Genomic DNA, 26,409 nt, shown 5'->3' with positions numbered 1-26,409 from the left:
AGGCTTGATCAGATTTTGGGTATGTTGTTTTGAATACGTTTTGTGGTCAGCAGAATTTGCTGAGGGACTGTTATTGGATGTGAAAGAGAAGTATTAAGGGTGACTCCAGTTTTGTTTTTGTTTTTGTTTTTGTTTTTGTTTTTTGGCTTGAACAATGTGGAGGATGGCATTGCCACTTATTGAGATGGAGGAAACGAGGTTTGACAGTGGAAGAGACTGAAGATTAGGTATTCTCTTTTGCTTGAGATGTTATTTAAAGAGTTGGATGTCCAAAGGCTGTGGTTAAGGAGGAAGATCTTGTGTGGAGATAGCAATTCTGCAATTTTTAAGAACATAGATGGTATTTAAATTTTCACTATTTCTTTTTTTTTTTTTTTTTAAATTTTTTTTTTCAACGTTTATTTATTTTTGGGACAGAGAGAGACAGAGCATGAACAGGGGAGGGGCAGAGAGAGAGGGAGACACAGAATCGGAAACAGGCTCCAGGCTCTGAGCCATCAGCCCAGAGCCTGATGCGGGGCTCGAACTCACGGACCGCGAGATCGTGACCTGGCTGAAGCCGGACGCTTAACCGACTGCGCCACCCAGGCGCCCCAAAATTTTCACTATTTCACATATAAAATCTTTGTTATGGTTAAAGTTGTTTAATTTCTATTTCTTCAGGTACCGGGTACTGCAGAGAATGCCCGGTCATGTGTCCGAGCTTATTTTTCTGATCTTCATGAAACTCTGTGTCGTCAAGAAGAAATGGCTCTAAGTGTTGTTGATGCTCATGTTCGAGAAAAACTGATTTGGCTCAGGCAGCAACAAGAAGATATGACTATTTTGTTGTCCCAAGTTTCAACAGCCTGTCTTCATTGTGAAAAGACTTTGCAACAAGTAGGTAGATTAAATGTGGTTAGGACATATTTTAAGAAGGAGGTTAAACAGATAATTATCAGAGGTATGCACTAGTCTATTTTACTAACAAATATTTTAATATTATTATTATTTGTTACTGTGTGCATTAACATTGTGCTTAGGACTTGGTCTCTAACCTTGAATTGCTCCACCAACCATATCAGTGTCCTCTACTTCATGTGACCTCCCCAGCTTAAAACTATGGATTCTAGAAACTTTAATGTCTTGTCATTCTTTAGTCATGCTAAGCCCTTTAACTCTTCTTTAACAAGCATGTACTATTCTTTCTGCTTGGTGGGCTTATATCTCCCTTTTCTGATAGTGGAAATCCTTTTTCAAAGTCTAGCTCAAATGTTTGCTTTTCTTTGAAACTCTCTGTTGTTCTTTTTTTTTTTTTTGGATGCCTTTCTAGCATGTACTACCTATCTCTGCTCTAATTCATTGGTTCTTAATTTTGATATCACAGTAATCCAATGTTTTTTGATGATTGAGGTATCAGAAGCAATTTGTTTTACCAGTTTTTTTTTTTTTTTTTTTTTTTTTTTAATTTTCAACGTTTATTTATTTTTGGGACAGAGAGAGACAGAGCATGAACGGGGGAGGGGCAGAGAGAGAGGGAGACACAGAATCGGAAACAGGCTCCAGGCTCTGAGCCATCAGCCCAGAGCCTGACGCGGGGCTCGAACTCCCGGACCGCGAGATCGTGACCTGGCTGAAGTCGGACGCTTAACCGACTGCGCCACCCAGGCGCCCCTGTTTTACCAGTTTTCAGATCGTGTCATGAGATCATGATACCATGAGATCATGACTTGGGCCAAAATCAAGAGTCGGATGCTTAACTGACTGAGCCACCCAGGTGCCCCCAGATAATATACTTTTAAAATAAATTGGATTTAAGATTATTTGAGCAAAAATGTCGGTCTTATTCATTTCTATTTGGTTCTGCTTTCATGAGTTGGTGATAGAAAGGTAATTATTGCCCTAGGAATTCCCAGTAAGCTGTAGTGTATTTTACCCTTATTGACATATTGCTAGTAATTGTGTTGACTGCAAATCACTGCAGAGCTATACTACTAATTGTAAAGCTTTTTCTCTTATATATCTAATTAGACTTATATGAATGTGGTGAGGCTGTAACCACAAAAGTCTTGAGCTTATCATATTGAATTATAATAATTGATGTGTATGCCATTTATTAAATTGCCTTGAACTTCAGTCCTATTCTTCTTTCCTCTGCCCTGTGATTTTTGGACTAGAGCTCTACAAACCACATATCTGCTTTGCCAGCTCCTTGTTAGTTTAGGCTCCATCAACAGGGAACGGGAAAGGAAGGTTGGAAGGTAGAGTTAGTTTCCCGTTGGTTCCCATTTACTAGGGTTCCTGTGAATTTCACTGCTCACAAGAAGATACCACTTTCCTTAGAGACCTGAGCTTAAGATCCATGGGGACTTTCCTATAAGTTTCTAAGTTTTAATAATTCTAGCATGTGCCTTTTATTCCCCCTTTCCTGGGGCGTGATAGCTGCTTCCTACATTTGCTTTCCCACATGATACCTCTGAGTACTTTTTACCCTTTTAGTTACCTAGTTAATAACTACACCTAGTTAGCAGTTCTTCATAATAAATTCTTTCTGTTTACATAAGTGGTGTGGTTTTCCTCTACTAATTCGAACCTGAACAATATGCATTCTTCATTCTTCTCTATGTTGACTGCATGCATCTTGTTCATCTTTGTATCTAGGTAGAAGGAACTTAATAAATATTTGTTCAGTTATGATGGGTAATCAAGCTACACAGAAAAATCAGAAATGGATTACATCTAGATCTCGTTTACTTGAATACATAAAAGTATTTTTATATTTATTCTGTTAAAAAGTATGTTTATAGTTACTAAAATATGTGGAGGTTAGAATTTCTGAAGCATTTCATCAAAGTGATTGGTAATTGTTAATGATATGGTATTATTTCACTATGTTAATGCAAATGAAGTTAGGGTCTTAGAGTCATTCTTCATATCAACTTTGGTTTTTAAAGTCATAGAACCCTAACCCCAACCAATATTCTTTTTTTTATTGATAAAAATTTTTTTCAATGTTTATTTTCAATAGAGAGAGAGAGAGAGAGTGAGTAAAAGCAGGAGAGGGATAGAGACAGAGGAAGACACAGATCCTGAAGCACACTCCAGGCTCTGAGCTGTCAGCGCAGAGCCTGATGCAGGACTCAAATTTGAACCATAATATTTGACCTGAGCCAACGTCGGATGTTTAACCAACTGAGCTACCCAGGCATCCCCCCAACCAATATTCTTAACAGTTCCTGCCACAGAGATAATTGAACAGAAGAATGGATAGAACATCACACGTTATTATCAATTTTGAGAACAAAGCTTAATCATCCTTCCCCTCCAAAAAAAAAAAAAAATGATGCATCATCTAAGTTCAAGGCATGAAGCTAAGTGGTGAGGATTTGTCTATTCATTTAGCATAAGTTTTGAGTGCCTACTGTGTGCTAGGTACTTCTAGATAACATGGGATATACTGGTAAACAAGACAAACAAAAAGCTATATAATCTTGTGGAATTAGCATTTTAGCAAGGAGAAGATAAGACAATAAATCATATCCTTATCTAAATAAGTAAATTATGTAAAATGTTAGAATAGTGGTAAGAACTAAGGACAAAAAAAGTGTGGGAGTCCAGCAGACTGCATTATTAAATGATCAGGGTAAAAATCATTAAGAAAAGGTGAGATTTGAGCAAAGCCTCAAACAAGAAAAAGGTGAAGGAATTTATTCAAGCCCTAATATAGGGAAGAATATTCCCACTGAGGAAACCCATTAGAGAAAAAACCCTAGGACACCATGTCTGGTGTATTTGAGGAACAGCAAAAGAGGCCACTGTGGCTGGTATATAGCAAATGAAGGAGAGAGAAATAGGAGCTATAATCAGAAGTAATAGGGAATTATGTGTAACGAAGGCTTTGTGGGCCACTGGAAGGGCTTCAGCTTTTACTGATTAAAATAGAGAAGCCATTGTGAAATTTTGACAAGAATGACTTGATCTTACTTAAAATGATCACTTTGATGTGTAAAAAACAGATTGGAGGAGGGCAAAGATGGAAGGAAGGAGTTAAAGAAAAGGAGTTAGGCTGTTGTAGAATTCCATGTGAGAGAGAATACTGGCTTGGGTAGTGGAGTGAAGTGTCCAAATTCTGGATACCTAATGGGATTTGTTTGTATTTGGGGCATGAGAGAGTAGAAGCAGGAATTTCTTAAAGGCTTTTGTTATGAATAACTGGAACAACATGCAACTTATAAGCAAAGTTTGTTAGTTAATAATTGACTAATATAAATATGCAACAGTGAGCAAAAACTGCAAACACTGCTGCTTTCATGGAGCTTACATATTGTTTGAAGATCTCTGTCTTAGGAAGAATATATTGGTGTCTGTGTAGAAAATCTCTGGAATAATGTTGTAGAAAGTGGAAAGTGCTTGACTTTGAAGAAAGAGTCTGGGGATCTAGAGGGAGAGGGAGACTTCAATTTTACATGTAGTCCCATTTTTAAAAAAAACCAGTACATATATATCTTAAGTTATTTAAAAACCTTTTTATATAAGTACAACATGCAGGGGCGCCTGGGTAGCTCAGCCAGCGAAGCATCTGACTCAATTTCTGCTCAGGTTATGATCTCACAGTGTGTGAGTTCAGGGTTCCTTGCTGGCAGTGCAGAGCCTGCTTGGGATTCTCTCTCTCTCCCTCTCTCTCTGCCCCTCCCCCACTCACATTTGCTCTCTCTTGCTCTCAAAATTAAATAATAAACATTAAAAATAATAAGTACAACATACATACAGAAATGTGTGCATAAGTGTTCACCTGGCTAGTTGCTGTATAACTAGCATCCAGATCATGTAACAGAACATTACCAGCGCCCCAAGATACCCCTCAGACTCTCTTCTGATAACTTCCCCCCTAAGGATAAACCTGACTTCTAATGCATATCTTATTTTTGTCTGTTTTGGTATTAATAAAAATGGAATCATACAGAATGAACTCTTCCTGTCCTTTCTTCTTTTATTTGACATTGTGAAATTCAAATCATCAGGTATAATTGTGGCTCATTCTCATTGTGGCCTTTGTGAATATACCACAATTTATCTTTTCTTCTCTTGAAAGGGTCTTAAATTATTTATTAATGCTGACTTATTATTATTATCCTAGTTAAATTTACATTTAAGTTAACCTTTAATACTATGATGTTAGATGAACTTTTCTTGAGTTTTGGTGATATCTTTTTTTCCCTTATTTCTGTAATAAGTTTACAGGAAAACTGTATTCTCTTTTCTAGGATGATTGTAGAGTTGTTTTGGCAAAACAGGAAATCACAAGGTTACTGGAAACATTGCAAAAACAGCAGCAGCAGTTTACAGAGGTTGCAGATCACATTCAATTGGATGCCAGCATCCCTGTCACTTTTACAAAGGTAATGTACTATATTTCATTTTTAGGTGTGGTTTCTGACAGATCATGATTGTTTTATATTCCATGATAATCAGCTTGAAGAGACAATTAAGAAATTCATGGTTTTTTGTTTTTTTTTTTTAAACTTTCATCATTGGAAAATGAAAAGTGGTGTAATGAATCTCCCTGTACCCATCATCTACTTTGACAATTAAAACCCCTTTTTTTCTTTATTTAAATCCAAGTTAGTTAACATATAGTGTAATAATGGTTTCAGGAGTAGAATTTAGTGATTCATCACTTATATAACACTCATTGCTCATCCTAACAAGTGCTGTCCTTACTGCCCATCACCCATTTAGCCCACCCCCACACCCTCCCCTCCAACAACCCTTAGTTTGTTCTCTGTATTTAAGAATCTGTTATGGTTTGCCTGCCTCTGTCTCTGTTTTTATCTTATTTTTCCTTCCCTTCCCCTACATTCATGTTTTGTTTCTTAAATTCCACATATGAGTGAAATCATATGATATTTGTCTGTCTCGGACTAACTTATTTTGCTTAGCATAATACATTCCCATTGCATCCACACTGTTGTAAGTAGCAAGATTTCATTCTTTTTGGTTGCCAAGTAGTATTCCGTTGTGTATATATACCACATCTTCTTTTTTTTAATATAATTCATTGACAAATTGGTTTCCATACAACACCCAGTGCTCATCCCAGCAAGTGCCCTCCTCAATGCCCATCACCCGCTTTCCCCTCTTCCCCACTCCCCCATCAACCCTAAGTTTGTTTTAGTATCCAGGAATCTCTTATGGTTTCCCTCTCTCCCTCTCTGTAACTTTTTTTCCCCCTTCCCCTCCCCCATGGTCTTCTGTTTAATTTCTCAAGATCTATGTATGAGTGAGAACATATGATATGTATTTCTCTGACTGACTTATTTCACTCAGCATAATACCTTCCAGTTCCATACATGTTGCTGCAAATGGCCAGAATTCATTCTTTCTCATTGCCAAGTAGTATTCCATTGTATGTATAAACCACATCTTCTTTATTCACTCATCATTCGATGGACGTTTGAGCTCTTTCCATAATTTGGCTATTATTGATAGTGCTGCTATAGATACTGGGGTGCATGTGCCCCTTTGAATCTGTATTTTTGTATGCTTTGAATAAATACCTAGTAGTGCAATTGCTAGGTTGTAGGGTAGCACTTTTTAAATTTTTGAGGAACATCCTTACTGTTCTCTAGAGTGTCTATACCAGTCTGCATTCCCATCAGCAGTGCAAGACTGTTCTCCTTTCTTTACATCCTTTCCAACATCTGTTGTTTCCTGAGTTGTTAATATTAGCCTTTCTGACAGGTGTGAGGTAGTATCTCATTGTGGTTTTGATTTGTATTCCCTGATGATGAGTGATGTTGAGCATTTTTTCATGTGTCTGTAAAGCCATCTGGATGTTGTCTTTGGAAAAGTGTCTGTTCATGTCTTTTGCCCATTTCTTTCACTGGATTATTTGTTTTTTGGGTGTTGAGTTTGATAAATTTTTTTTTTTTTTTTTTTTTTTTAACATTTATTTATTTTTGAGACAGAGAGAGACAGAGCATGAATGGGGGAGGGTCAGAGAGAGAGAGAGACACAGAATCTGAAACAGGCTCCAGGCTCTGAGCTGTCCGCACAGAGCCCGATGCGGGGCTCGAACTCACGGACTGTGAGATCATGACCTGAGCCGAAGTCGGACGCTTAACCGACCAAGCCACCCAGGCACCCGGAGTTTGATAAATTCTTTATAGATTTTGGATACTAACCCTTTGTCCAATATGTCATTTGCAAATATCTTCTCCCATTCTGTTGGTTGCCTTTTAGTTTTGCTGATTGTTTCCTTTGCTGTGCAGAAGCCTTTTATTTCAATAAGGTCCCAATAGTTCATTTTTTATTTTGTTTCCCTTGCCTCCAGAGACCTGTCTAGTAAGAAGTTGCTGTGGCCAAGGTCAAAGTGGTTGTTGCCTGTTTTCTCCTCTAGGATTTTGATCGTTTCCTGTCTTACATTTAGGTCTTCCATCCATTTTGAGTTTATTTTTGTGTATGGTGTAAGAAAGTGATCTGCTTCAGCATGTTGCTGTCCACTTTTCCCAGCACAATTTTTCATGGGATATTCTTTCCTGCTTTGTCAAAGATTAGTTGGCCATACATTTGTGGGTCCATTTCTGGGTTCTCTATTCTGTTGCATTGATCTATATGTCTGATGTTGTGCCAGTACTATACTGTTTTGATGATTGCAGCTTTGTAATACAGCTTGAAGTCTGGAATTGTGATGCCTCCAGCTTTGATTTTCTTTTTCAGTATTAGTTTGGCTATTTGGGGTCTATTATGGTTCCATATAAATTTTAGAACTGTTTGTTCTAGCTCTGTAAAGAATGCTGGTGTTGTTTTGACAGGGATTGCATTGAATGTGTAGAGTGGGTAGTATAGACATTTTAACAGTATTCTTCCTATCCAGGAGCATGAAATATTTTTCCATTTCTTTGTGTCTTCTTCAATTTCTTTCATAAGCTTTCTATAGTTTTCAGCATACACATCTTTTACCTCTTTGGTTAGATATCTTATGGTTTTTGGTACAATTGTAAATGGGATCGATTCCTTGATTTGTCTTTCTGCTGCTTCGTTATTGGTGCATAGAAATGAAACAGATTTCAGTATGTTGACTTCATATCCTACGACTTCATGAATCAGTTCTAGCAGTTTTTTGGTGGAGTCTTTCAGGTTTTCCATGTAGAATATCATGTTGTCTGCAAAGAGTGAAAGTCTGCCTTCTTCCTTGCCAATTTGGATGCCTTTTATTTCTTTTTTGTTCTCTGAGGCTAGGAATTCCAGTACAACATTGAACAACAGTCTTGAGAATAGACATCCCTGTCATGTTCCTGCCCTTAAGGGAAAAACTCTCAGTTTTTCCTCATTGAGGTTAATATTGCAGGTCTTTTGCATATGGTCTTTATGATGTTGAGGTATGCTCCTTCTGTCCCTATTTTCTTGAGGGTTTTTATCAAGAAAGGATGCAGTATTTTGTTAAATGCTTTTTTTGCACAGGATAAGGATCCTGTGATTCTTATCGTTTCCTTTATGAGTGTGATGTATCACATTGATTGATTTACAGATATTGAACCAGCCCTACAGCCCAGGAATAAATTCCATTTGATCATGGTAAAGAATTATTTTAAAGTATTGTTGGATTTTATTTAGTAATATCTTGTTGAGGATTTTTGCATCCATGTTCATCAGGGAAATTGATCTGTAATTTTCTTTTTTGGAGGAGTGTTGTCTGGTTTGGGGATCAGGGTAAAGCTGGCCTCATAGAATGAGTTTGGAAGTTTTCCTTCCATTTCTATTTTTTGGACTAGCTTCAAAAGAATAGGTATTTACTTTTGTGTAAATGTTTGGTAGAATTCCTCTGGGAAGCCATTGGCTCGGGACTCTTGATTGTTGGGAGATTTTTAATTGCTGATTCAATTTCTTTACTGATTATGGGTCTGTTCAAACTTTCTATTTATTCTTCAGTTGGGGTAGTTTATATGCTTCTAGGAATTTATCCATTTTTTCCAAATTGCCCAATTTGTTGGCATATAATTATTCATAATATTCTCTTATTATTGTTTTTATTTCTGTGGTGTTGGTTGTGCTCTCTCCTCTTTAATTCGTGATTTTATTTATTCAGGCCCTTTTTCTTTTTGATAAATCTGGCTAGGTGTTCATCAATTTTTAAAAATTCTTTCAAAGAACCAGCACTTAGTTTCATTTATCTGTTCTACTGTTTTTTTTTTTTTTTTATTTCAATAATCGATTTCTGCTCTAATCTATTATTTCTCTTCTGCTGGTTTTGGGCTTTATTTGCTGTTGTTTTTCCAGCTCCTTTAAGTGTAAGTTAGGTTGTGTATCTGAGACCTTTTTTCCTTCTTTGGGAAGGCCTGGATTGCTATATGCTTATCTCTTATGACCACCTTCACTGCATCCCAAGGATTTTGGACTGTCGTGTTTTCATTTTCATTGGCTTCCATGTAATTTTTATTTAGAGTCTCAGTTTATGGAGATTACAACACACAACCAGTGCCAGGTTTTGCTGCACTCTGGCATCTTTGTCCCAGTACCAGAAAACTTGGCTGCTCTCAGGGGTCTGCTGGGACTTTTGCCCACAAGAAGGCTATATGGCATCTACCAAATGCACTCCAAGCAGGGGAACTGGTTCTCCTCATGTGGCACACAGACCCCTCAGACTCACTGCCTGCTCCTGGGGATTCACCCTGCTTCCTCACCAGAGCAGTGGCAGGCACTGAGCTCTGAACCTTCAGACTCTGCACTCCACTGTTTGTAGAATTCTGGTGATATTGAAACCCTCTCCTTTCTCCTTGTCACTGGTTTTGGGGAATAGATTTCTTGTCAAGTCCTCTGTGAGTATTTTCACTGTTTCTCTCTTTCCAGCTACTTTCAGGGGTAGTGCTTTTCTTTGCCATCCTGATGCCCTCCTCTGTCCCCCTTTCTCTTTCTATGTCCTCTCTCCATGAAAATGGCTCCTTACCCTCCACAGCTCCATGGCTTTTCTCTCCCCCAGTTCACTTCTCTGCTCCACACACTGCTAAGCTCTCTGGCTCAAAGTATGCACATTGTTGTGTTAATCCTTACATCAATTTCCTAGGTATTCAAAATGGTTTGATGCTGATCTAGCTATGTTTCAGGGGACAAGACAAGCTCAGGGTCCCTGTACTACTCTGCCATCTTTACTCCCAGTTTTTAATTTCATCTGTCCTTATCCCCATTCCCCTTTCTATCTGCAGTCTCCGAGGTTATTTTGAAATAAACCCCAACATATTTCATCTATGAAATATTTTAGTGTGTATTTCTAAAAGGTAAGGGCTTTAAAAAAATACATAACCAAAATACTGTTATAAAACCTAAAAAAATTAATAATCTCTAATAACCATTATCCAGTTAGTTATTGAAATTTCCCAGATGGTTAAATTTTTTTGTTTTTTTCTGTAAACAGAATCCAGCTAAATAAGGCTTATACTTGACGTTTGGTTGTTGTGTTTTGGTCTCTTTTAAAGTGAATTGCCCCTAATTTAAAAGGTTCATGTATTTAATTTTGCTTTCTCTTTTTAGGTACTTTTTTTTTTTTAAACTTAATCTTGTTCTTTTTTAAAAGTTTATTTATTTGTTTTTAGAGAGAGAGAGAGAGAGAGGGCGTGTACAAGCATGTGCATAAGCAGGGGAGAGGCAGAGAGAGAGGGAGAAAGAACGCCAAGCAGGCTCCACTGGCAACAATCTCACAACAGTGAGATCATAACCTGTGCTGAAATCAAGAGTCAGACATTTAATTGACCGAGCCACCTAGGCACCCCAAAACTTAATCTTGTTTTATAATTATGTGAAACATTTACATAGTCCAGAGTCAAATCTACAAAGCAGAATTCATTTAGAGAAGTCTAGCTTCTATCCCTGACCCCTCCACATTTTCCCTCCTTTCTTCATAGAAAACCATAAAGAATTTTTTCTTAGTTTTGGGGCTCCTGGGTTGTTCAGTCGTTTGAGTGTCCGACTCTTGATTTTGGCTCAGGTCATGATCTTGGATTCATGAATTCAAGCCCCACATTGGATTCCTCATTGATAGTGTGATGCCCGCTTGGGATTCTGTTTCTCTCCTTCTGTCTCTGTTCCTTCCATGCTTGTTCTCTCTTCAAAATACATAAACTTTAAAAACTTAAAAAAAAAAAAGTTTTTTTCTTAATTTTATTCATCATTTAAAAAATATAGAGAAATACATCTATATATTTGTATGCACTTTGATCACATTTAAAGGTAAACTACATTACACATTTCTCCACGATGTTCTTTTGACATACTCGTATGTCCTGGAGATTACTCCATAGCAGTAGTATGTGATATTTTCTATTACTTTTTACAACCTCAAGGTACTGTATTGTGCATATATACCATATTTTTGTGTGTCGTGTGGTAAAAATACAAAAAATTACCATCTTAACCATTTTTAATTATACAGTTCAGTATTGTTAAGTATATTCACATTGTGTGAAACAGATCTCTAGGAATTTTAATTTTGAAAAACTGAACCTCCACACCATATAAACAATAAGTCTCCTTTTCCCCTCTCTCACCATCTGTTGGTAACTACCATTCTATTTTTTTCTCTTTGAATTTGACTATTCTGAATATCTCATATAAATAGAACCATATAGTAGTTGTCTTTTTTGTGACTGGCTGATTTCAATTAGTATAGTATGCTCAAAGTTCACGCATATTGTGGCATATGACAGAATTTTCTTCTGTTTTAAGGCTGAATAATACTTCATTGTTTGTATATACCACCTGTTGTTTATGCATTCATCTACTGATGGACATTGGGGTTGCTTCCACATTTTGGCTACTGTGAATAGTGTGTTACTGTGAACATGGGTGTTCAGTTATCTCTTTGAGATCTTGCTTTTATTTCTTTGGGATATAGATCTAGAAATGAGATTACTGGATATGGTACTTCTATTTTTAATTTTTTTTATTTTTTGAGGAAATGTTGTTTTCCATAGTGGTTGCACCATATTGTAATTCCTGCCAACAGTGCACAAGGGTTGCAATTTCTCCACATTTTCACCAACACATGTTAATTTTTGTTTCTGTTTTATTTTTTATTTTAGAGAGGGGAGAGAGAGTGCACAAGTTGGGGAGAGAGGCAGAGGGAGAGAGAGAATCTTAGGCAGGCTCCATGCTCAGTGCAGAGTCTGATGTATGGCTCAATCCCAGGACCCTGGGACCATGACCCAAGCCAAAGTCAAGAGTCAGACACTCAACCCACTGAGCTATCCAGGTGCCCCTGTTCTTGTTTTAGATTGTAGCCATCCTTCTGGGTGTGAGGTGATATCTCATTGTGGTTTTGGTTTGCATTTCTCTGATGATTAATGAAGTTGAGCTTTTCACATGCTTATTGGCCATTTTATATCTTCTTTGGAGAAATTTTGTACAAGTTCCTTGCCTGTTTTTAAATTATTTGATTTTTGTTGTTGTTGTTGAGCCTTAGGAGTTCCTTATATGTTCTGGATAGGGGTCCATGATTACATATATGATTGGCAAATACTCTCTCCCATTCTGTAGGTTGCTTCTTCACTCTCTTGGTAGTGTCCTTTGATTGACAGAAGTTTTTAAGATTGACATGGTCCGATTTGTCTATTTTTGCTTTAGTTGAATGTGTTTTTGGTGTTATATCCAGGAAATCACTCCAAATCCATTATCAAGAAAATTTTGCATTGTATTTTCTTCTAAGAGTTTTCTATTTTTGGATCTCATGTTGGGGACCTTTATCCATATGTGTGTGTATGTACACACACACACACACACACACACACACACACACACACACAAATACATATGGAGAGGCTGAGGGAGAATCTCAAGCAGGCTCCACACTGTCAGCGCAGAGCTTGACTCAGTTCTCAGTCTCATGAACCGTGAGATCATGACCTGAGCCAAAATCCAGAGTCGGATGCTTAACTGACTGATCTACCCTGGCGCCCCTATCCATATTTAAAATCCAAATTTTCATAATTGTTGTATGTTCTTTGTAAATCTACCCTTTTGTCATTATATAATGACCTTTTGTCTCTTACTAACAGTCTGATTTAAAGTCTGTTTTGTCTGGAATATCTTTTTCTTTTCTTTTACTTTCAGCCTTCTTGTGTTCTTAGAAATGAAGTGAGTCTCTTGTAAATAGCATATTGTTAGATCTTGTTTTTTTAATCCATTTAGTCAAACTTTTTTTGTTGGAGAGTTAATTTCATTTAAAGTTATTATTAATAGGTAAGGACTTAATATTGCCTTCTTAGTTACTGTTTTTTGTTTATATCTTGTAGCTTTTTTGTCATCTTGTAGCTTTCCTCCTACTGCTACCTTCTGTGTCTCAGTGGTGTTTTAGTGTCATGGTTTTATTTCCTTCTCATTTCCTTTGTGTATAACTTAGGATTTTTGTGTGTTTACACTGCTGTTACAAAGAACATCTTGTTATAATATTCTGTTTGAAAGTGGTAACATTTTAACTTCATTTGTGTATAAAAACTATTGTTTTATAGCTCCACCTCCCCATACTTTATGTTATTGATGTCACAAATTACATATTTGTACATTGTATACCTGTTAACACAGGCTTATAGTTTTTTGTTTTTGTCAGTTGAGTTCTATGAAGAATTAGATCTATGCACCAAAATTATAATACAAAAATATAATAATAAAGGTTCCTCTCAGAGGAACAAGTAGGAGATGAAATAATTAACAAAGGTATTATAAATAAAAGTATAACTGCCAATACTTTTTAACTCTATATCAAAATAAGATTTAAATTTTTAAAAATTACAGGACAATAGAGTTCACATTGGACCAAAAATGGAAATTCGAGTTGTTACATTAGGATTAGATGGTGCTGGAAAAACTACTATTTTGTTTAAGTTAAAACAGGATGAATTCATGCAGCCTATTCCAACAATTGGTAAGTATGAGTATTGCTTTTTACTTTAATGGACATTTTATAGACAAACTCTAGCTTACAGCTGAGTTCTTGAGGGTTTTATTTTATGCCAGTATGGCATGGAGGTGGGCTCTTTACTGGCTCTAAGACACTACCATGTCAGAAAAAAAAAATGCAAGATTCAGTGACTGTGTGATTGAAATGTGGATGGTGGGATATTGAGAAGGAATAGGGGTGCCTGGGTGGCTCAGTTGGTTAAGTGTTAGACTGTATTTCAAGCACAGGTCATGATCTCACGGTTTGTGAGACTGTGAGTATTGGGCTCTTTGCTGATAGCACAGAGCCTGCTTGGGATGCTGTGTCTTCCTCTTTCTCTGTCCATCCCCTGCTCGTGCACTTTCTTTCTCTCTCTTTCTCTCTGTATCTCAAAGTAAATAAATAAAAAAAGGAAAGAACAGAGTATTGGTGGGACAGTTGGAAGGATTAAGGATTGGTGTCAAGGCGAGGGAGTAGTAGTGGTGCAGAGCACTCAGTTATTTGAGTTTCAGGATCTAAGGATCCTGGTGGAGGTTTAGAGAGCGAACAGCTGTTAAAGTTATATATTCCTCATATAGATTTATTAGGAGTGGAGTTGGTTGGGCAGCAGTATATATTGCTGTATGAAGATAATTTGTATACCACAGTTATAAACTGTGGGTTGCCTGTGTTTGATGTGTTACTTATTACAAATATAAGTTCAGTATTAAAGTAACTTTTTTAACAAACAGGTTTTAATGTGGAAACTGTAGAATACAAAAATCTGAAGTTCACTATTTGGGATGTAGGTGGAAAACACAAATTAAGACCATTGTGGAAACATTATTACCTCAATACCCAAGGTAAGAGTGAAAAATGATATCTTAATTTTTCAGAATTTTAGGATGCCATTTTCAATGGAATAGATTTAACTAGTGAAGTTTATTTTATTTAAAAAGTGAAGGTAGAAGACTGGGATATGTGCTTTGTTTTATTTCATGAAAAACCATAATTTATATCTTGGCAGTGAAGAGATAAAACCATAATATATATCTTGGCACTTTATTATTAGTGTTCATGTAAGTGTGATCACTGGCAATATCATAATATAGGGTAGAATTCTTGGTGTATGGTTCTGCTGCTCTCTTCAATGCACTTAAATATTTATCTCATTGGAATCTCAATAGCTCCATTCCTTTATTTCCATTAACAATAAGTTATCTGTAGAAGAACCTGCAGTGGTTTGCTTTTGGCCAAAATGTGTTTTACCACATATTCCACCTAGCATTTATTTATATTTCGGCCACATTCTATGCTTTTGCATGTAACCAACATGAAGCTTTTGTTCATGCCACCTATTTCATATGTCATCCTACCTTCCACCTAGAAGAGAAGCTAAGTAATTATTTTTACTTGGGGATTTTTGATGCTTAGTTTAGTATAAGCCATTGACTAATAGGGGAAAATGGGCTTTTAAACATGAGAAATGGTTGATAGAATGTTTAGCTACATAAGGTAGCTGGAAGGATTTCAAAAGAGAGTCAATTCAGTAGATACTTGTGACGTTTCTGCTGTGTGTTTTCAATACAATATATGTGGAAAGTGCTGTGCTAGGCACCTAGAGAGAATACTTGGGAGAGATAAAGGTGGTGATTTATTTAGACTATTTTTTTGGAAAGGGAAATGGTAATCAAAGAACAAGTAGTATCATAGTCCATAAAACAAATCTCAACAAATTGAAAAAGTTTGAGGTTCTACACATCTATTTTGACCACATTGCTATGAAACTAGAAGTCATCCACAAGAAACAATCTGGAAAGACTACAAATACATAGAGGTTAAATAATATGCTACAAGGAGCATCTGGGTGGCTCAGTTGGTTGAACATCCGACTTCAGCTCAGGTCATGATCTCACGGTTCATGAGTTTGAGCCCCACATCGGTCTCTGTGCTGACAACTCAGAGCCTGGAGCCTGTTTCAAATTCTATGTCTCTCTCTCTCTGCTCCTCCCTGGCTCATGCTCTGTCTCTCTCTCCTTCAAAAATAAATAAAAACATTAAAAAAAAATTAAAAAATAATAATATGCTATGAAACAATGAATGGGTCAACCTGGAAATAAAAGAAGAAGTAAAAAAATACATGGAAGCCAATGAAAATGAAAACACAATGGTTCAAGACCTTTGGGATGCAGCAAAAATGGTTCTAAGAGGGAAGTTTATAGCAATACAGGTCTACCTCAAGAAACAGGAAAAATTTCAAATAAACAACCTAATATTACACCTAAAGGAGGTAGAAAAAGAACAAAGTCCGAAACCAGTAGAAGTTAGGAAATAATAAAATTAGACAATAAATAAATGATCTAGAAATGAAAAAACCAATAGAACATATCAGTGAAACCAGGAACTGGCTCTTTGAAAGCCAATAAAATTGATAAACCCTAGCCAGCCTTACCAAGAAAAATAGAGAAAGGACCCAAGTAAATAAAATCACAAACGAGAGAAAAGAAATAACAACAAACACCACAGAAACACAATTATAAAAGAATGTTATGAAATACTATGTGTCAACAAGTTGGACAACCTAGAAATGGATAAATTCCTAGAAATATATAAACTACCAAAACTGAAGGAAGATGAAATAGAAAATTTGAACAGACTAAATACCAGGAAAGGAATTGAATCGGTAATCAAAAAGTAAGCACAAGTCCAAGACCAGACAGATAGTTTCACAGGCAACTTCTACGAAACATTTAAAGAAGAGTTAGTACCTGTTCTTCTCGTACTATTCCAAAAAATAGAAAAGGAAAACTTCCATATTCATTCTATGAGGCCAGCATTACCTTGATACCAAAACCAGATGGATCCCATTGAAAAAGAGAAATACCTTTTTTTCATCTATATCTTATATATCTTTTAAAAATATCAGGCCAATATTTCTGAACACATCTGCAAAAAATCTTGCACAAAATACTAGCAAACTGAATCCAACAGTACATTAAAAGAATTATTCACTATGATTAAATGGGATTTATTCCTGGGTTGCAAGTGTGGTTCAATATTCACAAGTCAGTCAACATGATATATCACATCAGTAACAGAAAGAATAAGAAACATATGATCATTTTAATGGATGCAAAAAAGCACTTTACAAAGTACACCTATTAATGATAAAAACCCTCAACGAAGTATGTTTAGGGGGAACATACCTCAACATAATAAAGGCCAACTATGAAAAACCCACACCTAACATCATCTTCAATGGGGAAAAACTGAGAACCTTTTCTCTAAGGTCAGGAACAAGACAAGGATGTCCATTCTCCCCACTTTTATTCAACATAGTACTGGAAGGCCTAGCCACAGCAATCAGACAAAAAAGGAAATAAAAAGTATCTAAATCAGTAAGGAAGAAGTAAAACTTTCACTATTTGTTGATGACATGACACTATACATAGAAAACCCGAAAGACTCCACCAAGAAACTGATAAATGAAGTCAGTAAAATCATAGGATACAAAATCAGTGTACAAAAATCTGTTGCATCTCTATACACCAATAATGAAGCAGCAGAAAGAGAAATTAACAAACCTACTTATAATCGCACCCAAAATAATAAGATACTTAGGAGTAAACCTAAGCAAACAGATGAAAGACCTGTACTCTGAAAACTATAAAACACTGATGAAAGAAATAGAAGATGACACAAAGAAATGGAAACACATCCCATGCTCATGAATTGGAAAAACACATAATGTTAAAATGTCCATACTACCCAAAGCAATCTACCGATTTAAAGCAATACCTATCAAAATAACATCAGCATTTTCACAGAGCTGGAACAAACAATCCTAAAATTTGTATGGGACCTCAATAGCCCAACTAACTAAAGCAGTCTTGAAAAAGAAAAGCAAAGCTGGAGGCATCAGAGTTCTGGACTCTTAAGTTATATTACAAAGCTTTAATAACCAAAACAGTATGGTACTGGCAGAAAAATAGACAAATACATCAATGGAACAGAAGAGAGAACCCCAGAATGAACCCACATCTGTTATGGTCCACTAATATTTGACAAAGCAGGAAAGAATATCCAATGGGAAAAAGATAATCACTTTAGTTGGGAAAACTGGACAGCGACTGCAAAAGAATGAAACAGGACCACTTTCTTAAACCATACATCAAAATAGATTCAAAATGGATTAAAGACCTGAATGTGAGACCAACAAATATAAAAACCCTAGAAAAGAGCACAGATAGTAATTTCTCTGATATTGGCCATAGCAGTTTTGTTCTAGATGGGTCCCCTGGGGCAAGGAAAATAAAAAGAAAAATAAACTATAGGGACTACACCAAAATAAAAAGCTCCTGTACAGCAAAGGAAAAATTAACAAAACTAAAAGGCAGCCTATGGAATGGGAGAAGGTATTTACAAATGACATACCTGATAATAAAATATATAAAGAACTTCTACAACTCAACACCCAAAAGCCAAATAATCCAAGTAAAAAATGTACAAGATGACATGAACAGACATTTCTTCAAAGAAGACAAATAGATGGCCAACGGACACATGAAAAGATGCTCATCATCACTTATCATCAGGGAAATGCAAATCAAAACTACAATAAGATATCACCACACATCTGTCAGAATGGCTAAAATCAACAACACAAGAAACAACAGGTGTTGGCAAGGACGTGGAGAAAAAAAGGAACCCTCTTGCACTGCTGATTAGAATGCAAACTGGTACATCCACTGAAAAACAGAATGGTGTTTCCTCAAAAAGTTATAAATAGAACTACCCTATGATCCAGCAATCACACTACTAGGTGTTTACCCAAAGAATACAAAAACACTAATTCAAAGGGATACATGAACCCTGGTATTTATAGCAGCAGCATCTATAATAGCCAAATTATGGAAACAGTCCCAAGTACCCACTGACTAATGGATAAAGAAGATGTGGTGTATGAACTGGAATATTACTCAGAAATAAAAAAAGAATGAAATCTTGCCATTTGCAATGACATGGGTGGAGCTAGAGAGTATAATGCTAAGTGAAAGAATTCAGAGAAAAATACCATGATTTCACTCACGTGGAATTTGAGAAACAAATGAGCAAAGGGGGGAAAAAGGGACAAACCAAGAAACAGACTCTTAACTATAGTGAACAAACTGATGGTTACTAGAGGGGAGGTGGGTGGGGGGATAGGTGAAATAGGTGATGAGGATTAAGGAATGCACTTATTGTGATGAGCATCAGGTGATTAAAATAAAAACTTAACAAGTAGCATCATTAGGGAGATCTTGAGAGGTATATTTTCATTAAGAGAAAACTGTTAATTCATTTACACAACAATTTGTGTTTGATGAAACAAGTATGGTAAATCCTGTATAGAAGGGGAAATGAAGAGAGCTGAAAAGTTATGTGAACTATGTGAAGCCATACTCCTAAGTATTGCTAGGTGCTGTTAGAGCAGCCTTTCTGAAAAACATAGTAGATAGTAGACTAACCATAATGTAATAACGAGAGCACAAAATATTTGGTCATTTACTTAAAGTTAACCAATGGCTAATTAGATTCTTTTTTTTTTTTTTTAATTTGGCTAGCTGTTGTATTTGTTGTTGACAGCAGTCATAGAGACAGAGTTAGTGAAGCACACAGTGAACTTGCAAAGTTGTTAACAGAGAAAGAACTCCGAGATGCTTTGCTCCTGATTTTTGCTAACAAACAGGTAACACATTTGTATTTCAGAATACTTACTTTAGTAGTTCTGTGCATTCTACATCCTAAGGTAACTGGAAAGATTTCAAAACAGATAATTCAGTAGATATTTATGAAGTTTCTGCTGAGTATTTTGAATACAGTCTATGTGAAAAATGCTATAGTTGTTACCTTAGAGTATCTAAAAATGTAGTTGATGCTTTCCAGAAACTCCTAGGAATGCCTGAGTGTCTCAGTCAGTTAAATGTCTGACTCTTGATCTCGGTTCAGGTCATGATCATACAGGATTGAGCCCTGCTCTGCACAGACAGTGCAGGACCTGCTTGGGATTCTCTGTCTCCCTCTCTCTGTCCCTCCCTTGCTGCCTCTCTCTCTAAAAATAAATAAATAAACTAAAAAAAAAACAAAAAAACAAACTCCTATATAGGGATGTAAACATGTAAGTGAATGTATATGAGATTTTAATACATAGAAAACTAGTAAGTAACTTCAGTAATATTAACAACATGTTATGAGAAATTAGAGTAGTTTTAAGGTGGCATCTTGTCAAAGATTTGTAAAAAGTAGGTTCTGAGTTGAAATTATGACAAGAGTTGAAATTATGGATAGGACTTTAAGTATGTGAAACAAAGAACATTGCAGGCAGAGAAAATAAAAGCATGAGTATTTTTAGGGAGTATAAGCAGGGTGGATAGCAGTTTGGATAGAAGGGTGGAAGCAGTTTGAAGAGACTTCATGAAGGCAGATTTGTTAGAATTTGATGACTGAATGGGGAAAGGTGAAGGACAGGGAGAAGCTGCTGATTCCTAGATCTTGAGCTATGCTTGTAGGAGGATGAGAATGCCTTCAAGGGCAATAGAGGGGCAAAGGGTAGGATGAAGAATAAAGGATTTTCCTCTTAATAAATAAAAAGATGAACTATTAAGAATAGATACACTTTGCTTTACTTACTATTAAAAACATGCAGGGGCCCCTGGGTGGTTAAGCGTCTGACCTTGGCTCAGGTCATGATCTCAGTTTGAGTTCAAGCCCGGGGTGAGTTGACAGTTCAGAGCCTGGAGCCTGCTCAGTATTCTGTTTCTCCCTCTCTCTCTGCCCCTCCCCCACACTTTCTGGCTCTATCTCAAAAGTAAATAAACATTTAAAAAAAAAATTTAAGGGGCGCCTGGGTGGCTCAGTCGGTTGGTTAAGCGGCCGACTTCGGCTCAGGTCATGATCTCGCAGTCCGTGAGTTCGAGCCCTGCATCGGGCTCTGTGCTGACAGCTCAGAGCCTGGAGCCTGTTTCAGATTCTGTGTCTCCCTCTCTCTGACCCTCCCCCATTCATGCTTTGTCTCTCTCTGTCTCAAAAATAAATAAACGTTAAAAAAAAATTAAAAACAAATTTTAAAAACACAAATAAGGCAACGTTAAATACCCTTTTCCACTTACATTGTTAACGATAAAAATGTTTGATAATCTTCAGACTCACATATACTGTTGCTGTAGTTATTAAATGGAGACATTTTCTTGGAGGGCATTTTGGCAGTACCATACCTGTCAAAATTTTAGATGCATGTGCCCTTTTACCTTGTAATTCGACCTCTAGTAATGTATTCCGCAGACAGATATCCTAAGGTTATTTCACAGATAATGTTGCAGATGTCTGTAGATAATCTACATACAATGTAGAAGTCTGCTTGTCCAGCTAATGGAAAGATACCTATCCTCAAGGTGTGTACTAAAAACAAAAAAACTAAAGTATGTTTCTGTTTATGTTTATTTGCATGAATGTGCATAGAACTTATATGGAAAAATATATAAGAGATTATAACATGGTTGCTTTTGGGAAGTAGGGGTGTTCAGGAGTATTTGGAGTGGGAGTTTAATAACTGTTCATTGTATGAATTCTGTACTTAAGGCATTTTGGTGATACACGTATTAATCTTTCTCTTTTAAGTTGATGCCTTATGACTCAGGCAGTGGCTTTCATTCAGGCTGCATGGCCTTTACTGATTTCACTGTAAGGCTGTTCTTACTGTACTATAAATGACCTTCATCAGAACTTTTCTACTTATTAATCATTGAATAATTATTGAAAGGTGAATCTAGGTTTTAACTTTAGGCTTCTGTTAGAATGGCACCAATGGAATTCTGTATAAATAGTAATAATTGGAAAAATGAGAATTTTGATGGGCTGATTATTAAAAAATTTCTGATATGTGTATATCTTTCAGGATGTTGCTGGAGCTCTGTCAGTAGAAGAGATCACTGAACAACTTAGTCTGCATAAATTGTGCTGTGGCCGTAGCTGGTATATTCAGGGCTGTGATGCTCGAAGTGGTATGGGACTATACGAAGGGTTGGATTGGCTTTCACGGCAACTTGTGGCTGCTGGAGTATTGGATGTTGCTTGATTTTAAATGGAGCAGTTATTTAAACTCTTTTGTGGTTAAGAGTTATTTTGCACATAATATAAGAAATTCTACATCTCAAAGATAGTTTATTTAGGGTGAATATTTAAAATGAATCTTGGTTGGGGAATTCAGTACAATATGGCTTTGAAAAAAGTTACTCTTAAACATTTGACTGAACAGATTAAATTGCATTAAACAGGGACTTCTTAAATATACATTTTTTAAAACATACATTTGTTGCTTAAGTTTTTCACATTATATGTGATCCCTATGTTGGGAAAGAAGTAGTCACAGAGAAAGGGTAAGTGAAGGTTTATTGTTTCAGTGAAAAAAGAATAGCCAACTGAGTGCCTAATGCAAACTTTGTGAAGCAAATAAAACATAGCTGCTTTAACTTGCCTTTTCACTGGATTTTGGCAGTGTTTAATAGCAAAACACCAGTGACTTAATGAAATAGAATCCAAACTGCATCTTTGGGTAATAGGATTACTTTACTTTTATGTTCAATATAACAGAACACTTTTAATGCTAAGAACTATAAACTACATAAAATTAGTATTTTATAGTGTTTTATTAAAACTTTCTCCTAAACCCTTTTGTATAAAACCCACTGAGTCAGATGAAATGCTATCTAACTAGGTACGGCTGTCAGATTAGTATTAAACTGAAGAACAATAATAAAACTGTGAAAGTCAGTTATGTTGTAGTTAATCTTCACTTATGAAAGACCCATTTCCAGGGTTGAACCTGGTTATATTATTTTCTAGGTCACAGCTCTAAATTGGTCCTTCTGTTTTTCAACATGTTTAAAGTAGTTAGTAGAGTTCCTTTTAAAAATAATATTGCATCCTTAGTGGGAATGATTATAGGTAAAATGTAGTTAAGTTACACATAGAGCCAGGGTTGGCTTTAAGTAAAAGACAGAAGTAGAAATGCAGAAAACTACATTTATCTTTAGACAAGGCATTTAAGCAGTGGAGAATCAGTTACGTTAAGTGCTTTCCCAAAATAAATGCATTTATCTTGACAAAATGTTATCAAGGCTCTTCATAAGGCTTTGAAAAGTTATTTGAGAAAGAATATGTCTAAGAAAAGATAAGAAATGTTCAGAAAGTTTACATCACATTTATTATGCAGTGTTGTAAAAGTTTTAAAATTTTCTGCTTTTTACTGTTTTTCATTTTTTTAAGGATACTTATTATGGCAGTAGGATTTACATTTAAACATCGCTAGATTGGATTTTATTTTATTTTTTATTAAATGCTCTTCATCCTTATAGATGAAGTTGAATCCTGTCTTGTTAGTTCAACTGCTAGGAGATGTGGGTCTTAGGTGGCACTGTTTTGGTTCCATCTCTTCAAATGTACTTTTGTTTGTTTAAAATAAACAGCATAACTTTTAGAAAACAAAGCGTTAGGGAAAAAAGTCCATCAGTGTTATGGGCACTGTGTAAATAAGTAAATATTTCATCCTTTATTTTTCAAGTAAAAGTCATGCTGTTACAAGTGTAATTTGTGCATATAAGTAATACTTATGAATTAAATTATTTAATATTTGATTACAGTAACTGTGAAAAATAAAAAAAATGTGTTAACATTTGCCTGTGAGCCCTTGAACTGTTTTCTCTACTAGGTAATTGAAAAAAAAAAAAGTCTAACACTAACATGTAAACATGTTTTTCTTGTAAATTATTAAGTTTATTTCACCAATTTTGCTAAACTTTGTAATTCACATTCTTAGCATATTATTAAACGCAATGTAAAATATGTGCTTAGGCCTGAGTATAATGTACATAATAGTGTTTGTGTGTGATTTTTTTTTTTAAGAAATATTTTTCTCAGGCCCTTATGACTATTTGTGGTTGTATTCTTTCACTGATCATTAGTTAAGATTCTGCTAGTTCCCTCTGGGAAATATCAAATTTAATAACGAGAGAGATGTTTTAAGTACAGTCTATTTGGATTTGCCTCCTAGCTCTGAATTTCTGTATTAAGCCTAAATATTATTGTATGGTTTATGTAAAGCAGGTTTTACAAGTGTGTAGCCCTGGTGTATAATTCCGGAATGCTTTATTATCACCAGAAGCCATTATTTGCATTACATATAGGCAGCAATAAAATGTTAAAATCATTTTAAAGAAGTCCTATCATTATTCCAAAAATTCTGTTTCATGTACCATCTGTCTAGTAATAGAGTATAGCTAGTAACCAATTAAAAAAGTAATTTGTGCTGTGGTTAAGAAAAAGAACACAAAATGGAATAGGATTGACTTGCATGTCAAATTTGAGTTGTAGTTTATTAAAGATTTAGAAATAATTTATTCTGTAGTTGCAAGGTAAGTCTGACTTAAAATGAGTATTATAGATAGTGTCTTGAAAGGAGAACTACAATTTTGCATTAAAGTGAAACTCCTGCCTTTTAAATTTTAAATAACTGTTTTAGAAAATGGCTGCGAAAACTTAGCTGTAGCCTATGAACTAATTTGCTAAAAGACATTTTATGTATCATTGAGGTACCTTTCAATTTGCAAAGTGGTAAAAAGGAAGATCGTTTCATTTTCCCTAAAAAAATAATGAAGAGGACGAATGTATCAGATGGTATCCTGCTAATAATTTAAAATATGGTTTAAAAAAGACTTCTAGGAAGATATGTTTTTAGGTCTACTGATTATGTTAAACTTGTGACAGGGAATGGAAATATTGATTAATCAAATAATGATTTGCACTTAAGGCAAAATAACTATTTCTGGGGGGCTTGGGGTATCATCACCACTTGGTGGCAGCATTATCAAAAATTTAGGAGTAAGTTTTCAGCAATGATTAATTAAATTGCTAGGGAGATGTCTAGACACAGAAAATAGGAAGAAAAGATAAATGTCACAATGAAAAGTCATTTTATGTCTAAGTTCTACTTTATAAAAGGAGGACATAATGTTGAAGTAGCACAACTTGGCACATTCTTCATCTCACAAGTTTGTAGTACAAAATGGATAAAGGAAGTAGCCTGCTTATCAATAGAAGGAAAAGTTTAAGTTTAGATTTAAATGTAAGAATGTGAATTCCCGGGGCTCCTGGGTGGCTCAGTCACTTAGGCATCCAAATGTTGATTTCGGTTCAAGTCATGATCTCATGGTTTGTGGGATGGAGCCCTGCATCAGGCTCTGTGCTAACAGTGAAGAACCTGCCTGGGATTCTCTCTCCCATGGTCATTGCCCCTCCCCTGCTTGTGCTTTCTCTCCCTCTCAAAATAAATAAACTTAAAAAAAAGAAAAGAAAAAAAAGAATGTGAATTCCCTAAATATGTCTGTTGAGGTGTTCCTCTTTAACTTTTTGAAGAGTCTCTCTGGAAACTAGAGGCAGGGTTTCTTTTTTTATTTTTTAAATTTATTTATATATTTTTATTTTATTTATTTTTTTAGAGAGAGAGAAAGAGCACAAGCAGGAGAGGGGCAGACACACGATCTGAAGCAGGCCTCAGGCTCTGAGCTGTCAGCACAGAGCCTGTTAGAGGGCTCAAACTCCAGCAAGACCATGACCAGAGCAGAAGTCAGATGCTTAATTGACTGAACCACACAGGGGCCCCTAGAAGCAGTGGTTCTTAACAGCTCTGAAGTCAGAGGATGACTGGGTGACTCAGTTGGTTAAACATCTGACTTTGGCTTAGGTCATGATCTTGCAGTTCAGGTGTCTGAGCCCTGCGTTGAGCTCTGTGCTGTAAGCTCAGAGCCTGGAGACTGCTTCAGAATTTGACTCCCTGTCTCTCTGTGCCCCTCCCCCACTCATGCTCTGTCTCTCTCTCTCTCTCAAAAAATAAATGTTAAAAAAAAAAAAATGAAAAAAAAAGTTATGAAGTCAGGAGGGTAAGGGAAGAAAAAATGAAATCAATAGAAGTCTTTGAACTTACACTGTTTTATTGCTCAAATTTCTACTAAATGCTCCATTATTAGCTGTTAAAAGTTTTACTTAATATATACTTTCTTGGGGGCGCCTGGGTGGCGCAGTCGGTTAAGCGTCCGACTTCAGCCAGGTCACGATCTCGTGGTCCGTGAGTTCGAGCCCCGCGTCAGGCTCTGGGCTGATGGCTCAGAGCCTGGAGCCTGTTTCCGATTCTGTGTCTCCCTCTCTCTCTGCCCCTCCCCCGTTCATACTCTGTCTCTCTCTGTCCCAAAAATAAATAAACGTTGAAAAAAAAAATTTTTTTTAAATATATACTTTCTTGATGGAGTATTTAGTAATGTAAAAAAAGATACTATTAACTTCAGGACAGAAAATTGGGATTTAGCTACATTAGGAAAATAATGTGTAAATAATAAATGAACCTGCATATAAAACCAAGGACTAAGTATTCATTTATTCAGATTCTTAAATTTAAATACTAGCTATAATACTCATTTAAATGTGACTTAACATTG

At 36.0% G+C, this 26,409-nt stretch overlaps 1 protein-coding gene across 3 annotated transcripts in view; it reads left to right on the top strand.

The window, feature by feature from the left end:
* TRIM23 (tripartite motif containing 23) overlaps positions 1-24,128 on the top strand; it is a 36,707-nt gene extending 12,579 nt beyond the window's left edge. The window contains exons 6-12 of one of the 3 annotated variants that reach the window (XM_045494671.1): positions 664-879; positions 5,244-5,378; positions 13,762-13,891; positions 14,638-14,748; positions 19,489-19,613; positions 21,819-21,924; positions 22,245-24,128. In XM_045494671.1, coding sequence (XP_045350627.1) covers positions 664-879; positions 5,244-5,378; positions 13,762-13,891; positions 14,638-14,748; positions 19,489-19,613; positions 21,819-21,924; positions 22,245-22,303 — 882 coding nt within the window. In that variant the 3' untranslated portion in view covers positions 22,304-24,128. Of the gene's footprint in view, positions 1-663; positions 880-5,243; positions 5,379-13,761; positions 13,892-14,637; positions 14,749-19,488; positions 19,614-21,818 lie in introns of all 3 variants that reach the window. The other 2 variants (XM_045494652.1, XM_045494662.1) reach the window with 2 other exon arrangements.
* The last annotated feature ends 2,281 nt before the right edge of the window (positions 24,129-26,409 follow it).

The sequence above is a fragment of the Leopardus geoffroyi genome, chromosome A1, assembly GCF_018350155.1.
Source record: "Leopardus geoffroyi isolate Oge1 chromosome A1, O.geoffroyi_Oge1_pat1.0, whole genome shotgun sequence".
Lineage (NCBI taxonomy): Eukaryota > Metazoa > Chordata > Mammalia > Carnivora > Felidae > Leopardus > Leopardus geoffroyi.
This window is presented reverse-complemented; position numbering and strand designations above follow the sequence as displayed.